General features: G+C 41.8%; 2 protein-coding genes across 2 annotated transcripts; one reads left to right on the plus strand and one right to left on the minus strand.

Annotated features, from left to right (window-relative positions):
• Positions 1–3,352: 3,352 nt before the first annotated feature.
• On the plus strand, positions 3,353–8,275 carry LOC115023032 (E3 ubiquitin-protein ligase MARCH2-like). The gene is given in 6 exon segments (XM_029454172.1): positions 3,353–3,681; positions 4,844–5,100; positions 5,102–5,130; positions 5,220–5,415; positions 5,837–6,046; positions 6,695–8,275. Coding segments are annotated over 5 exon segments (747 nt in total). The 5' UTR covers positions 3,353–3,681; positions 4,844–4,944; the 3' UTR covers positions 6,851–8,275.
• A 1,463-nt stretch (positions 8,276–9,738) lies between these two features.
• Positions 9,739–15,246, minus strand: LOC115022178 (ras-related protein Rab-11B). The gene is made up of 5 exons (XM_029453089.1): positions 15,046–15,246; positions 11,926–12,121; positions 11,213–11,406; positions 10,891–10,971; positions 9,739–10,477 (listed from the first exon to the last, which is right to left on the minus strand). The coding sequence occupies exons 1-5, from the start codon at positions 15,083–15,085 to the stop codon at positions 10,332–10,334; spliced, it is 657 nt and encodes a 218-aa protein (XP_029308949.1). The 5' UTR covers positions 15,086–15,246; the 3' UTR covers positions 9,739–10,331.
• Positions 15,247–17,824: the final 2,578 nt, after the last annotated feature.

Raw genomic sequence — 17,824 nt, forward strand, 5'->3', positions numbered from 1 at the left:
TGACACGGCAGAGGCTGCCGCCCTTCTAGTCCTTCGGTACCCTGCAACTGTTTCCGGAGTCCTCCCAGATAACATAACCCGGAAGGACTCCTTCAGTCGGACGGCTTTCCTGACCACCGGGGTCCACCACGGTGTTCGAGGGTTACCACCCTTTGAGGCACCTAAGACCTTGAGACCACAGCTCATCACCGCAGCTTCAGCAATAGAGGTTTCGAAAATCGCCCACTCAGGTTCAATGCCGCCAACCTCCACAGGGATGTCTGAAAAGCTCCGCCAAAGGTGTGAGTTGAAGATCTCCAGGACAGGGGCTTCCTCCAGATGTTCCCAATTCACCCGCACTACCCGTTTGGGCTTACCAGGTCTGTCCAGAGTCTTCCCCCACCCCTTGATCCAACTTACCACCAGATGGTGATCAGTTGACAGCTCCGACCCTCTCTTCACCCGAGTGTCCAAAACATTCGGCCTCAGATCAGATGATACGATTACAAAATCGATCATTGACCTTTGGCCTAGAGTGCTCTGGTACCATGTACACTTATGAGCATCCTTATGTTCGAACATGGTGTTTGTTATGGCCATTCCATGACTAGCACAGAAGTCCAACAACAAACGACCGTTCGGGTTTAGATCAGGGAGGCCGTTCCTCCCAATCACGCCTCTCCAGGTGTCTCCATCATTTCCCACATGTGTGTTGAAGTCTCCCAGCAAGACTACGGAGTCCCCTACTGGAGCCCCCTGCAGGGCTCCGTTCAGGGTCTCCAAGAAGGCTGAATACTCTAAACTGCGGTTTGGGGCATAGGCACAAACAACAGTCAGAGTTTTCCCCCCCATAACCGAAGGCGTAGGGAGGCGACCCTCTCGTCTACCGGGGTGAACTCCAAAGTAGCAGCGCTCAGCCGGGGACTTGTGAGTATCCCCACACCCGCCCGACGCCTCACACCTTGGGCAACTCCAGGAGTACGGTTCCAGAGCCATGACTGTGCGTAGATGTAAGCCCCACCAGATCCAACTGGTAGCGCTCCACCTCCCGCACTAGTTCCGGCTCCTTCCCCCACAGAGAGGTGACGTTCCACGTCCCCAGAGCCAGCCTCTGCTGCCCGGGTCCGGTCCGTCGAGGTCCCTGACCATCACTGCCACCCGTGTAAAACCGCACCCGACCCCAGCGGTTTTTCCCATGAGTGGTGGGCCCACAGGATGGATGGATGGGAGGCACCACGTAGCTTCTTCGGGCTGTGCCCGACCGGGCTCCAGTGGCAAACCCGGCCACCAGGCTGTCGCTGTTGGGCCCTCCCTCTGGGCCTGGCTCGAGACGGGGGCCCCGGGCTTCCTCCGGGCAGGGTCTCTCCTTTCCTTTCCCTTTTTTTCATGAAGTCGTTTTGAACCATTCTTAGTCTGGCCCCTCGCCTGAGACCAATTTGCCTTGGGAGACCCTACCAGAAGCACTAGGCTCCAGACAACACAGCTCTCAGGTTCATAGGGACACACAAACCTCTCCTCCACGATAAGGTGATGGTTCCCAGAGAGGGCTTTTGTCCAAAGTGATTTACAATAAGTGCAAACAGTCATGAGGATACAACTCCGAACAGCAAGAATCAAATAAGCCAAACCAATGTAAGTACAACATACAAAGAACAGTTTTATTTTTATTTTTTCTCTTCATTCGCCGAGGTGCAGTCGAAACAGATGAGTTTTCAGTCTGCGACAGAAGGTGTGAAGACTGTCTGCTGACCTGACATCAATGGGGAGGTCGTTCCCCCATTTTGGAGCCAGGATAGCAAACAGGCGGGCTTTGTTTGTATTGCTTGCATAGTTAGATCTCAGTACTGCATTCGACACGGTAGACTACAACATATTACTAGACCAACTTCAAAACTGGGTGGGACTCTCTGGCCCAGTACTAAACTGGTTTAAATCCTACTTAAAGGACAGGGACTACTACGAACTTTGTTTCTATAAGTAATTACACATCTAAGCGGACAAATGTGACATGCAGAGTTGCTCGAGGCTCCATTCTGGGGCTTCTTCTCTTTAACATCTACATGCTTCCACAGGCGCAGATTATGCCAAACAACAAAATAACTATGCACACACAAATTTACATAACCATTTCACCATTTTTATGGTCCAAAACAAGCACTGACTAAGTGCATTGAACAAATCAATAATTGGATGTGTCAACATCTTCTTCAATTAAACAAAGATAAAACTAAGGTAAAATTGTTTTTGCAGCCAAGAGGGAATAATTAAAAATCTGAAAAACTTGTCAATGCATTTATCTTCAGTAGACTCGATTACTGTAATGGTGTCTCGACAGTTCTCACTAAAAGATTTATTAGACAGCTGCAGCTGATTCAGAACGCTTCTGCTCGAGTCCTCTCTAACACCAAGAAAGGGGATCACATCACTGCAGTTTTTATTTATATTCTCTTGGATATTTAATGACTGTTTTAAATTGTATATAATGTCATTTTATGATGTGTTTCTTTTGCACTATGTCTTAATGCTTTGAATGTTTTTGTAAAGCACTTTGAATTGCTCCTTTATGAAGCCCAATGCTGCTGCATGGTCCCCATAGCCCCAAATTAACATATTAAACTAAAACCATGGTTAGAGAGGGTAATGTAGTAAAACAAAAAAAGTATCAGCAATGTAGCATACATCTTTGGAACGACTGGGTATTAAAAGAAATACCTTGCACATGCGACAATGGCAGTTTTGTAGCCCTTTATCAAACCATCATCTCAGCTGACATGCTGATACATACAACAATTGAATATATATTTGTATGTGTGTGTGTATTTGTATGTGTGTGTGTGTGTATATATATATATATATATATATATATATATATATATATATATATATATATATATATATATATATATATACATTATACTAATGTCTACTGAGTGTAAGTAAATAATCCACTCTGACTAAACGCTGCCACCTAGCGGTATTTATTGATTTATCTTACTACAGATGTTTTCTCAAAGGAGGATAATGGTAGCCTGACATCGCATACCAATTCTATAGTCAATATTGTCAGGAAAAGAGATTCAAACATCATAAACCACAGTATATCAAATCAGGTTGTTGGTGTACCATGCACCGCGTTCAGTGCTCCTCGTAAACGACTATTGCAACAGTGGGAAGCGGCATTTGTGTTGTCACATCAAAACGTTAGTACTAAAAACTCAATGAAGAGGTACTTTTTTTAAGTTACGCTATGCATAATAGAACATTATCGGTAGTTCCTACAAGCGTAGTTTAGCGTTACTAGTTGTATTTCACACTTTGATATGTGTGTATAGCGTTTGTTTTTACAGCATCACTAATGGCTTTGAAGGCAGCATTGAGTCACATGACCAGTGCACAGCTGAGGGATGCTGCTGGGGTAGGCTTGCCCGTTGCTAGCCTGTTAGCAACGTTAGCCGTGTCTAGTAATCCTGGCTGAACCATTCATTTCTTTTCACATTTTCGAACAAAAGCAACCAAGGGAGATATGCTACAAGCCATGGAGAGGATACAGTGCATGTGGTCGTCTTTTGTGTCCCCTCATATCATCAGCTTTCGGTTAGATGTCAATGTCATAGTTTGTAGCTAGGGTTGTCCAGTTAGCTCAGCTAGCTGGTGTCTGGTTAACGCAGGCCAAGGCCGAGCGAGAAACGGGAAGGCCGTCGGGTGAGTACATTTACGCTAGCATTTGTTTTTCACCTTGTTTACCAACGTGTTTATATACCAACGTAATGTATCAGCTCATCGGTTGACAGCTGTTCAACTACTTTAACGTTACATGGTTTTCTTGGTTTTCTTGGATTGAGATGAATTGTGCGTTTGTTGGCGTTGTACAGTAAAGACACTATTAATCATGTACATGTCGGCCAAAATTAGCTGTAAAATGTTAACGGTTAATCATCGATTAAAAGTAGACCGTGTAGATTAACAGTGTTCACGCAGTCTGGCAGTTCGAGGTTTTATTTTCCTGGGCTTCAGTATGATGATAACATGCCTAAACTACCCTATTTAAAAACAATGCATTAAATCGCAATGGCATTGCCTGAGTTATTTTTTTTGCTTTATCGTCCGGGGCTTTAGATACACGAATGTGCTTCCATACTTACATTTTATTATAATGTTTATTTTTTGAAGAGTATATAGTGTACAGTGTCAGTCTGGAGGGCAGGCAGCAGGGCTGGTAGGGCTACACCGTTATTCCATGGTACATACGACCACCTGAACACCTGTGTGTATTATTTGCTCTGCACAGCAGTGTGCTGCATTCTGTATTTGCTTGCCAACGCAGTTTGGCGAAGCCATATACTGAAACATTATAATGACTTCTATTGAATAAGAATATTTTTAACATGAAATGACATTAATAAAACATAAACACATGTGTATGGCTCCACCATCACTCCAATGTGAAATATCTATATCTGTTTTTTCCTTTCCTTGCACCAGGACGTATATGGCAGTTTTAGAAAAATTGACATCTTTATTTTTAACAGTTTTTTTGTGGGGATCAAGCCTAACTGGGCCTTCACAGCATGCCATTGTACTGATGGACCCAATTGTTAAATAGGGAGTTTTGAGGATTTCCTGTCTTGCCTTGGGGTGTTTAGAAGGTTGTATGTCTTGCAATTTCCAGTGAACCCTTTTTTTGAGAGCTAGAGCTGGATCTTGCTCTGCTCCCACTCATACATGGCACCGCCGAGACTTATTTAGAATCTGATGAGAGGCTTGCAAGGATGTCCTCATGTTACACTTATGTTGTCATTTCAAGTCTCCCTTACTTTCTCACTTCATAATCATGTTCATAATCCACCAGGCATTTGCTTTGTAGGTGGACAGAGAAGGAGAGGAGAGGAGCAGGACGTTTGGATCAGACCTTCTTTTGAAGTCGCCCTCACTATCATCTTCGTCACCATCACCCTCAGCTGAGCCATGTCTTCGTCAGGGTGCTGCCACCTACCTGGCTCCCTTTGTGATTACTCCGGGAACGCAGAATCTGATGCCTCCAAGGATTCGGAGGAGTCTGATTCTACCGCACAGGCCCAATACATTGCCAAAGTTACAGCTAAAGATGGCCGCCCACTCTCCTACCGTTGTAAAAGCGGTGAGCTTGCAGAGGTAAGAGAGGGGAGAACTCACTCTTAATGAATATACTATAATTACACTTTATTTTGGTTAATCATCACATTCTTTACTTTGCTCCACAGTGATGTGGGCATGTGTCGGATTTGTCATGAGGGAGCTGGAGGGGAGACACTGCTCTCACCCTGCGACTGCACTGGTACGCTGGGTAAAGTGCACAAGAGCTGCTTGGAGAAGTGGCTGTCCTCCTCCAACACCAGCTACTGTGAACTCTGTCACACAGAATTCACTATTGAACGACGACCACAACCACTCACACAGGTTAGATGGTTTTTACTGCATGGATACATGCATGTACTTTCCTTTTATTCCCTCTTTGTTTGTACACAAAGAGGTGGAAATGAGCAAGACTACATTGTTTAAACCAAGGAGACTATTATGTATTTGGCCTTGTCCTCAGATTTTAAGTACAAGGTTTTGTAAGTGTCTGTAAGATTGATGTTAAGCCATGTATGGCATGTGTGAATCATCAGGATATGAGATGAATTGCTCATAATGATAAGATGGTTGCCAGACCTTGTAATACGAGCTCAATCAATGCATTTATATTAGTTATACAGTAAAACTCACACTTTTTTTTTTAATTTGTTGTAATAGTCTGAGATGAATCAACATTAACATCTAGCTGACACTGTAGAAAGCTGTAGAAACCAAATTCACTCTTCATTTTGTTCTTGCTCAGTGGCTGAAGGACCCAGGCCCTCGCAGTGAGAAGCGCACGCTGCTGTGCGACATGGCCTGCTTCCTGCTCATCACACCGCTGGCAGCCATCTCTGGCTGGCTGTGTCTGAGGGGAGCCCAGGACCATCTGCAACTGAAGAGCAGATTGGAGGCTGTTGGCCTCATCGCCCTCACTATCGCCCTCTTCACCATCTACATCCTCTGGACACTGGTAACTAATTGTAACTGTTGACTGTTTTTCATCTCTGGCATCGTTACACACACAAGCTAGTTCTAGTATTTATTTTTCGTGGTGTCCCACATGGATTTGGAAGAACAAATGTGAACGCACACAGACACAATACAAAGACAAGCACACCAACAGATCTACCAGATCTATATTCTGCTGTTTTCTGGTCCCAATATGACCTTGAATAGCACTTGCACAAAGTCGAAACATATTGAGATTTGAGGGCATGTGCAACTTGATAATCTCTGGCACAGAGCACTCATTTGTTTGAAAGTTGGCCAGATAGCTCATGCAGGCACACACATGCATACTCATTGAGAAGAGTAAGAATAAGCCGTCTCATACTCTGCACATTTCCTTAATCATATACTGTATTGTAATTTGGAAACTTTCTTCAGAAACCCAAACCTCTAATCTTCAGTAAAAGAATCATTACAAATTTCCAACTGTGAACGATTAGCCCGTTTTGCGTACAGCTGGTGTAGCAATTGCAGCTTCAGTCAGCAGATTGTTCCTGTGCTGCAGACGTACTATTCTGTCTCAAATAACTTGGTGTCAGTTTAATTAATGTTTGTCTTCCCTCCTCTGTCACTGCCTGTCTTGCCCCCTCTCCTTCCATTTCAACCTCAGGTGTCATTTCGGTATCACTGTCAGTTGTACTCGGAGTGGAGGAGGACCAATCAGAAAGTGCGCCTGCTCATGCCTGACATGAAAGGGGCGCACACCACCCAACGTTCTGTGCCGACCAAGTCGACCAAGAAAATGACTGATGAGACCATCGTATGAGTGCAGAGCGCTGGCAAGAGGAATATTTAAAATAACGCCCACTGAAGCGCTTTCTAAAAAAACAAAATTAATCGTATTAATAAACTTTTGCACTTCATAAGGACCATTCTAAAAGGGGAGAGAAACATTCTCCACCTGTTTTCTTTTATTGAAGCACTTGATGTAAACTACTACGGTGGCCGCAAAAGCCACAAAAGTGGTTCTGGGAAGAACTCATTCCGGAGTCAGAGACGATGTTGAAACGCGGAGTTGTCACCGGACAGCCAGTGTTGGGATGGGAACGACTGAAGACGTGGATAATGGACTAACCTGCCCAACTGTATGTCCGTTACACAAACTTATGAAATACTAAGACACGAGCTAATGTAGCAGGATATAACTGATTCAGCATGCTACTACAGTATAATATGAAGCATATTCACTACCTATAATTCCCCCATGCCCCTTCACAATGTATTTAGCTGTTTTTTGAACAATGGGGCAGCCAATAGCCCGGCAGAGGATAATAACCTAAAAACATGATTGACAAAGTCTACCTGTGAATATTCTTTGTCAACAAGTAGAGGGCGACAGTCGCTCATACCAACGTTGTTGTCTACTATCTGAACCCCTCTGAAGTTTCCTGGTAAAGCTTTATCATTGCTGTATGAACGGTGAAAATCTAATTATTTTCCTGTTTAGACAACAGCTAAGGCACCATATATTTATCACACTTGTCACAGGGTCGGTGAAGATTGTGGTATGTGGGATAACCGCAGCCGTTATACTGCAGTGCAGTGATGTATAAGTAAATGGTATTGAAGGAGCAGAAAAGTGTTTACATTCTAAATGTCTCTGCTAATGTCATAAAAGTGCATTAGCAAACGGCCCTGCTCCACTTGTAAATGCACCATTCATTAATTGAGCTGCCTAGCAAAGACCAGAAGTTATGTCGTACATCACAAGAGATGCAGTTTAAATAGAAGAGATACAGATATCTTCAGAATAGTGAGACTACAGACTTTTGTCGGATATGGAAACACAGAGATGTACCAGAGCAGGCTTGTATTCAGTAAAGCTGCAAAAGAGAAATGTGTTTTGAGACGTCAATGTATGCAGCATATGCTATACAAAGTATTGTGTGTCATTGTAGTCTTCCTGCTGCATCCCCGGAAAAGTTGGGTTATTGTGCAATAAAACACGAGGGACTCCTGGACTAAATCAATGTGAAATGTCACTTGTTTATTGGTTGTTTATGTATATCTTTGGAAATATATCTAATGATAAATCGCTGTAGGGATCGTGCCCTGTGATTTCATAATGCTCTCAATGTTTTCCCATTTAAGTTGTTTGTGCTGGGCGACCTTTAACTCATTCTTTGAAGGACAGTCAGTGTATACTGTGAACATTTACCCAAGTGCAGTACTAAAGTACAATTTCAGTCTATGTTATACTTCTACTGTGATACATTTAAGAAGGAAAGTCGACCACTTATTTGACAACAATAGTTACTTTTCAGATTAAGATTTTAGATAAAAACTGGTTTACATTGCTAATACATCCATACATTGCAGCTTCCCATCATTTTTGACCTGCAATAGCTGACAAAAAAGCAGTGTCTGGTTGGGGGCCAATGTCACATTTAAGAAGAAAAGTTGTTATCTGCTCCACCAAAGAGTGGTCTCCCCTTTTTAGATGTTCAGATGGTCTCATTAAATTAACTATTTGATGCCTAAAGAGATTTTAAAAATCCTATATTTTACAGAAAGGGCTAAAGATTCTGCTCAATGAGTAAAGATGTGTGTAGCACAACGTTCCTTTTATTTCATACCCCATTAATCATCTCAACTCCATCAAGTTATTGTGTGGGTATAATGAGATATAATGATTTGTGTATAAAGTTGATCAAACTAGCTCCACCTTGACCAGAAACAACAGTAGAATGCTGCTTATGCATTAATGCATTAATAATGTAATGGTATTACATTACAGTTCATTTAGCTGATGGTTTTGACCAAAGCGACGTACAAAAAGTGTAAACAATCATGAGGGTACAACTCCGAACAGCAAGAATCTTGTAAGTACAATAGCTTCAAATAGGTACAATCGTATAAGTGAACACTGTCTTCAAATAAACCAGTTTGAAGTGCAACATAAGTGCAACATACAGAAACAGTAATTACAAATTCAACTATTAGCTATAAATAAGCCAAACTAATATAAGTGCAACATACAAAGAACAGTTTTATTTTTATTTTTTCTCTTCATTCGCCGAGGTGCAGTCGAAACAGGTGAGTTTTCAGTCTGCGACGGAAGGTGTGAAGATTGTCTGCTGTCCTGACATCAATGGGGAGGTCGTTCCACCATTTTGGAGCCAGGATAGCAAACAGGCGGGTTTTGTTTGAGGGGAATCTGGGTCCCACTCGTAGTGAGGGAGTGGCGAGCCGATTGGTCGATGCTGAGTGAAGTGAACGCGCTGGGGTGTACGGTTTGACCATGGCCATGGTATATTATAATAAATAAATATCAGTAGGCGTTACAAGGTCCAGCATCACTGAGCAGGTACAGTGTGTTGTGTGTGTATTTGTGGCTAAAACTATAATTACAGCCTGGTCTGTCCAAAATGTCATCACTTAATTATTTTATACTATAAGAGAAATTGTCGTAATTAGCGAATGAATTCTTGAGTTATGGACAAAAAATGGTTTTGTGAGGTCACAGTGACCTTGACCTTTGACCACCAAAATATTATCAGTAAATCTTTTGCCAAATTTTAAGAAATATACTTCTAGGTAATTCTGAGATATAGCGTTCATGAGAATGATACGGACGGACAACCTGAAAACATTATGCCTCCAGCAACAGCTGCTGCCGGCGCAGAGGCATAAATAAAAGAGGACACAACAACATAATATTGTAAAATTTAATTTCATGGCATTAATATAATGTATGTGAGCGGACAAGCTATCAAAATCAAAACAACAAAAAAAGAATATATTTTACACAAAATGAAATAAGCATCAGCAGAGTAACAACCACTTTTGAGATGATGACTGAACGAGGAGGAGGAGGAGGAGGAGGAGGAGGAGGAGGAGGAGGAAAGCCCAAAAACAGGACTGCTGGTACGACTGAAACAGGCACGATTCAGAGCCATGGCCTCCAACATGTGGCAATAACCGTCTACCAGGGAGATGTCAAGGCTTACAACAAGATCTCAGGCAGAGCTGTTCTGCTACACTATCATGGGTAACTGGCAGCACCATCAGTCCTGTTTTTGCACTGGGATGTAGCAGATTATACCTGGGTCGGATTACAATTTGAAATCAATTCAAACACTTCTTTCTGGAATTGATCATTTGTGGCATAAAGGAACTGACTCCACTGATCTAAAAAAAAAAAGTGCGGATTCGGACAATATTGCACCGCAGGCGGATGGAAGCATACCAACACTGTGGATTTCAACTAATAATCGACCCAGGTGTGGAGGGACGGTTGCCATGGGTTACAGGTTCTGACAGCACTGCAGTTTGCCCCCCCTCTGGCCGTCCGTGGTGGGTGGCACGCTGATGTCCACCACGTTGTTCCCTGGGGACTCGTCATGGGCAGACCGCTCAGCAATCTGTTTCTGCGAGACGATGCGGTAGATTTCTGTTTTTGAAAAAGATGGAATAGAAACAGATCAGCCACTTCCCCTCAAAAGAGTTGTGTTGTTCTGGGTGTAGCCTACACCGACAGTGACAGTGAAGTGTTACACGGGTATAGTTCAAGAGCTTAGTGACCAGAAATTATATTTACAGCAGCAAATAATTTCTCTCTGTCAATATCAGCAGCTACTTTTATTAAAACAGACTTTAAGATTGTGTTTAGTGCCTGAACACATCTTAAAGCTTGTAAGGTTAATCTTAAACTCAGTTTTAGTTTAGAATGACATAAGAATAGTATGTTATCAGACCAGGGATTGAGAATGATTGGTGTAGGGAAGTTAAGTTGACATTTTAAAAGTACTTTCTTATCGTTCAAGTACAATATCAACAGTATCCCACCTCAGTTCACAAACATACCTGTAAGGATATTCTTGAAGGCTTCTTCAACGTTTGTTGAGTCCAAGGCTGAAGTTTCTATGAATGACAGGTTGTTTTTCTCTGATGGAGAAGAAAGAAAACATTCAATAAACAGCGGAAGAAGCTCATATTAAAATCAAGTATTGTTAAGTTTTGTACTTATTCTTTTCTTGCAACCGTCAGAAAACAACACAATTGCAGTTAAGGAGTCTATGATGTACTCGTATCATCATTTATTAGAGAGAAGACAAAGATCCAATAGATCTATAATCTCTCCTCACACTCCAATATTAAGTCTTTCCTGTGTCTTTTTGTAAGTTACCTGCGAAGGCCCGGGCCTCGTCTGTGGGCACGGCCCTGAGGTGGCGCAGGTCGCTCTTGTTGCCAACCAGCATGATGACGATGTTGTTGTCGGCGTGGTCCCTCAGCTCCTTCAGCCAGCGCTCCACATTCTCATAGGTCAGGTGTTTGGCGATGTCATACACTAAGAGTGCTCCCACCGCTCCTCTGTAGTATCTGTATCAGGATGACAAATCCAGAATATACAGTAGTGTCATCTGGAATCTGTCTACTTTGTTTAACACTGTCGATTGATTTGATCATGTTACCAACTAGATTGTTATTCAGCCACTATAGAGACGTTCCCTTGAAATGGACTCACATTCTACTTCTTTTAAGGTTTTTAAATTATATTCTGTGAGATAGAAAGGCTAAAGTGAAAGTTTTCTTAACATTTTTGACATTTATCAGATGCACTTATGTATCTAGGGTATTGAGATTGCTGCCTAGAGTTCTGTGTCTAACTCAAGATTAAGATTAAACCCACTAGCTCGAGTCTTGTTGAGCTGTACCCATGTTAATCTTTGATCAAAAGTGCCATCTTCCTCTTTAAGTAAATGTTGTGGAACATATCCAAAAATCAGCCTCATTTTAGGTGATAAAGTCTGAAGCATTAAGTGTCCCTTGTGACTGCACTGCTGAAGTATTTCCCCACACTGAGGCAGGACTATCTGCAGCTCACAGACATGGACTCACGCCGAGGTGATGGCTCTGTAGCGCTCCTGCCCTGCTGTATCCCAGATCTGAGCCTTTATCGTCTTGCCGTCCACCTGAATGCTGCGCGTGGCGAACTCCACCCCGATGGTGCTCTTGCTCTCTAGGTTGAACTCATTTCGTGTGAATCGGGAGAGCAGGTTGCTCTTCCCTACGCCCGAGTCCCCAATTAACACAACTGTGGAGGGAAAGAGAAGGAGGGAGGGAAAAGATGAGACAGTGTTAGTCTACTGTACGTGGGATGTGAGCAATAGGGAGCATATAATTAATAGATCCTCCAAGAAATGTTGACAGTGCATAAAGCAGTGCCTCTAAACTCTGGTTACAACAGAACCCAGGGGCTTCGTGATGGTGTATGTGTGTGTGTGTGTGTGTGTGTGTGTGTGTGTGTGTGTGTGTGTGTGTGTGTGTGTGTGTGTGTGTGTGTGTGTGCACGTGTGATTTATAGGATATGAAAAACACAGACTTCTACTGTAAAGTAGGAGTGTAACAAATTACAAAACACGAGGTTTGAGTCGATACAGAACCTTAGTGTTGCAACTCAATAGCGTCTTTTCAGGGCCAGGATGTCCCTGGCACTGAAAGTGCGAAGAAACCTTTTGTTTGTGTAGAGATTATTATTATTTTGCTGGTAAATTAGAGCCTCAACTGAATCATTTATTTTTTGGTTTGGTTGTCGTTATATGTTATAAATCTTATTGTATACCAGAAAATGTGCGAAATATACCCAACTTAGCTTTCTTTATGTCCTTCATCAAATTCTACCTGGTCACACAAAAATACTGGTCAAACTCTAAAACTGTGAAAACTAAAAGTTTATGTAATGAATTTGATTTGTAATATATTTTATTATTATTAGTGCTGCAGCACGAAAGTCCAGTGCACCATGTCAGTGCCAAGAAACCTGCAGTATTGTTTTGGTTATTTTGCTTCTCTTCGAACGTGTTTTGGAGCCGCTTAGTGCGCTCAGAAACTCACAAATATTTGCACAGAGTGGCGAAAATTGGGACTTTCTGCAGGGACTATGTTTGGGTGTGGCCAACGGGCTCTCTAGCGCCCCCTAAGTCACGCCATGGTTGGGATAAAGTTGCTTTGATGTTCACGAGATTTGGTGCGATTATAGGATTCATACTAAAGATCGTATCTCTGAAAGTTTTTTTTTTTTAAACAAGAAGCCATCCATTTTGGATGGCAGGCGTCATTTGAACATTTTAAACACATATTTGACGCCTTAAGAATGCGCAGAAACTCATGAAACTTTACCACCGTATTCAGACTAGTGAGTTTTATGATTCGATGTTGCGATTAGGCATCATCATGGCACGCAGGCTGTATAGTTTATTAAAGTGTTTAATAGACAAAATGTGTGATGAATTGTTTGATAATTCATGTGTAGTGTTTTAAACAAAATGCTACAATGAACTGTATGGATGACGCTGCACATCCTTCCTCTTAGGTTTTGCTTGACTGATAATTAAACACATAAACAACTTTTCTTTTAGTTGAAGTGTTCTGCATATCGAGCCTGTTCAAGGTTTCACTGTGTAGAGCTAGAGGGCAGAGCAGTGTGTCCGTTAATAGCCAACCACCTAAGATCATAAAGAGGTACGATTATTTAGTTCATAAATCAAACAACCCAAACAAGAATTAAAGCCTTGAAGTGCCAGAAGGATAAGTAGGTGCTTTAGCTGCTGATGGTTCTCTGCAGAGCCACAAAAAGTTAAATTAAAGTTAGATCATTGAAGAGGGGTATGCTCAAATGAATAAATGTGGGTTTTGCTGTTCACCCTGCATCCTTAGTACAGACTCTACGCTTGAAATCAAGAGATCAACCAGCCCAAAACACCCGGAGGGAGCTGATACTCAGCAAATGGACGGCTGATATCACAGCCTTAACACTTCTGTGTTCCTCATTGAAAACTTTCTTTCTACTCCTGCAGATTCAAGAGAAATATCAACACAAAGAATATGACACCAACACTGTGAGTATAATTATTGGACTTTTATATTGAAAACATCTGAAAGCCACTGAGGAGAACTAGCTATGAGTGTAACTATAGTTTAGCATCCACGGTAGACTATATGGATTGATTATTATCAGGCCCTCTTTTTCATCATTGTCTCAAGCAGTGTTGTCAGAGAAAGTGATTGATCAATCACATGGACCTGGGCTTCTGTTCACGGCAGCAGAGGTGGAGCCTTTTTCTTTTCTCTCTCCCTCGACAAAAGGAAATACAGACGAACTTTGTCCCTGTCGGCATCGCGCTGGTCGGGGCTGCAGGAAGCTGATAACAGGCTTCATCAAAACCTGAATCGACAGTTTCAGCCCGCCTGTCCCTTCCTGTTTCGGCCGGGTACACAGACGATGGCTCGGGCAGAGAGAGACAGAGAGAGAGAGGGAGAGAGCCCTCGCCTCCGGCAGATGCCCCATTCATCCCACAGAGGATACTTTGTTACATCTAAATGGCCCTTTGGCTTACACAGGCCCAGGATGTTAATGTGCCACAGGAGCTGATATCACGATCAAAGGAAGTCATTCTGGATCCAACTGAGCTCTGAAGATAAACATGGACCTGAGTCTGGGATCGCTTCAACCTGATCCGACTGATCAGGCCTATCAAAATAACACTGATACACAAAGTTAAGAGTTGCAGCATTTTCAGAGTCATTAGGAGCAGGCTGATGTGAGGATGAAGCTTATTGATCAGAGGTAGAGGCTAAAAGGCCTTTAATCAACCTCATGGGGTGGAATAAAACATCAAATAGCATTCAATAAAGCAGGAAACTGTTCACTCAAACGACCAATCCTGCTCTATGAGTTGATAAAAGTTTAATACAAAGGCTGAGCACGGATAGGGTGTTGCATCCCACACCTATAAATATAGCTGCAGGCGTTATAATGTTACAATGACAGCATTCAACACCAACCGACTATCATCCGGGCAGTTTCTGAGAAAACATTAGTCTGTTTCTTTAGAAAATGCATGTCTGGTCAGCGGTAATGAAACAATAAGAGATTTATAGTCATTTCTAAAGCATAGCTCTGTCGGTGTGAGCCTGTGTAAAGGGGGAATGCAGTCATCTTTTCTTTTTTTTCTTTACCTTTGAACAAGAAATCGTATTCATCGTCTCGGTTCCCCATTCTAGACGAGGCCGCTCCAACGCTTGTCTCCGGAAGGGGATGAGTGAAAAGTATGGGTATGAATTATCGTTATATGCCAGGAAAATATGGTAAAGGTTTGCACTGAGACTCTGCGCCAGTGTTGGCTGTCAATGCGAGCCTGCCGCGGAAAGGGAGAGCTCCTAACTCTGCAGCGGGAGGGGAGGAGTCGCTGCACTTCAAATACCTCCCTCGGGGGGGCGCTCTTGACTGGCATGCCAGCAGATAACATCAAGCTGCAGACAGACAGACGTCCACTCTGAATGAAAACATTGAATGCATCAGACCACATCATTTAAGTAACTTGTTGGTGTTGCTAAAGCATTGAGTGGTTGACAGTGTGTGGTGTTTGTAAAATAGTTGTTGAAGGAACACAATAGCCTAATAATGATAATAACATTTATTTATTATAACATATAAGGCTGTAATAAACAAATAAGTCCAACAGTGAGTCTCAACCCACTGAATTACTTTAAGAAACCATATTTTAGAGGTTAACAGTAGACACATGGAAAATGGTGTCGTGGTGGAGATAGTTTGTACTATGCCAGAGACTGAATTCAAGAAGAAGTTAAACTCAAATCATTGAGCAAGATGCATTTAAGCTGAAAGGGAACATATACATAGATAGATAAAGCTTGCAAGTCCTACGAAGTGTATGGGTTTTGTACTTTTGGCATTGTCAGTTTTATGTCAGTGTTTGCTATTTTTATGTTTGAAGTAATCATTGAGCCTGCACCATAAATAGGCTATTGTATTATGAAGATGACAATTAAAAAGATACTTTAAAAAAGTAACTGGTGACTATATGTTCACTGTAGTTGAATTTTGGATGAGAGTCAGACTGCTGTGCATAAGAACATGAACAAATGCTACATCTATTTTAAATTATATAAATTATATTTCAGGGCAAACTTGTCTTTTCTAATTTAAATTACAAACAGTATCTTAATAAAATGAAAAACTAAAAAGACGATAACATATGAAATGTTTTTTATGATACTGTAGTGACAATCCTGGAGCAAGCCTCCTCTGTGCTTTTGTAACAAGAGTATGAGACCTTGTAATAGTGAGTAACTCCATATGCACCACTTGTGGTTTATTGTGATATATTGGGACATTTTCTGATTCATAACTGAGCTTTCAAATGAAGCCCATTTTAAATTATAAGAGCCCATTGAGTCGGTCACCAGTGATGGAATAATCTTAAATGTACTTATTTTCTGTTTAGGGACACAGTCATAGGCGTAATTTCCACTGGGGACAAGGGGGACATTTTCAAAATCCAGTATGTGTCCCCCCCACTTTCAGATTTGTTTATTAATATTTTTTAACCGCAAGCCGCCATCGCCACGGAGGAGCAGGACACACCTGCCTCTGTGGACGGGTCGCGTGCACATTCAAGAAATAGCTCAGTGAATGATGATGAGCAGGTAAACAGGTTGTGGCACACAACAAACATGAAACACCAACAGCAGCAGCAGATTACGCTAATGGCTTAGGTGAAAAGAAAGAAAGGAGACGTGAGTTGGTTGATTCAGTAAATTAGCTCAGGATCAAGGGTGTAACTTTGATTTGAGAAGTGGGGGGAGAGGGGGGGGGACACAAAACGGGGTCTGGGGGTCCTCCGCCAGAAAAATGTTCTCGATTTGAATCCCATTTCCTGCATTTCTACAAACATTTAGGGACTATGGTGATAAAAAATCCAAGAAAAAATGAAGTTGGCCATAATGATACATTCTGCCAGAAAGAATAGTACTAAAATATGTATAAGAAAAAGCTGTCTTACTTTCTGAACTGTTTAATACAGGGGCCGATAGCCAAGACTGGAGAGAATCATTTTATAAAGTCAAAAATGTTCACAATTAATGTTTTGTGTGTAATTCAAATAAAAATAATGTGATATTTACTTTGTTTTTTCTTCTTCTTTTATTTATGGTCATATAACTATTGATACAAAATACACAAGCAAAACAATGCTGATAAGATGGAGCCACATCTAAATCACGTTGGTTGTATCATTATTAGTGTAGCCTTATTTATTTTAAATTCTTTATTTCAACTTTTTTTTTATTCAAACTGTATTCCCTTGTTATCATGTACACTTCTTCCTCTCATTGTCAACAAAGCAAAATCACCTGCACACACAGCACATGACATACCTGTTGCAACTTATGTGCCTCACCCTCCATGTCTTGAGGCAGCTCCACCTCATCTGATCTAATCATCTATCATCTGATATGAAAGCAATCGCGTTATGATTGTAGTGAGCCATTGGTGTGTGAGTCAAACATTAAACTAGCAGCCAGTCTGCTTGTCATACATTGCTGACAAGAAATATTAGGAGGCACTTCAGCAACTCGGTGAGTAACTGCCGGTAACATCAAGCTAGCAAATCCGGCATTAGCCGAACATCAACAGGTGTAGACAGAACATATGATTATCTTGAGCTAATTTACTGAATGGAAAGTAGACACCAATGGCTCAATATGATTAATTATTTAATTGATTGCAATTGATTGCTTAGAACATACTGTACCTGCTGCACATAAGTTGCAGCAGGTACAGTATGTACTGTAGTCAGGTCATTTTGATTTGTTGACAATGAGAGGAAGAAGTGTACATGATAAGAAGGGAATACAGTTTGAATAAAAAGTTGAATTTAGATGTGGCTCCAGCTTATCAGCCTTAGTTTTGCATCAATATTTATTTGACCATAAA

This window comes from Cottoperca gobio, chromosome 17 (assembly GCF_900634415.1).
Source record: "Cottoperca gobio chromosome 17, fCotGob3.1, whole genome shotgun sequence".
Lineage (NCBI taxonomy): Eukaryota > Metazoa > Chordata > Actinopteri > Perciformes > Bovichtidae > Cottoperca > Cottoperca gobio.

Excerpts from the sequence above, each read along its gene's own strand:
- LOC115022178 (XM_029453089.1), bottom strand. The coding sequence starts at position 15,085 with ATGGGGAACCGAGACGATGAATACGATTTCTTGTTCAAAG. Across the intron at positions 12,122-15,045 it reads ATACGATTTCTTGTTCAAAG|TTGTGTTAATTGGGGACTCG; the intron begins GTAAAGAAAAAA and ends TTCCCTCCACAG. Across the intron at positions 11,407-11,925 it reads TACAGAGCCATCACCTCGGC|ATACTACAGAGGAGCGGTGG; the intron begins GTGAGTCCATGT and ends ATCCTGATACAG.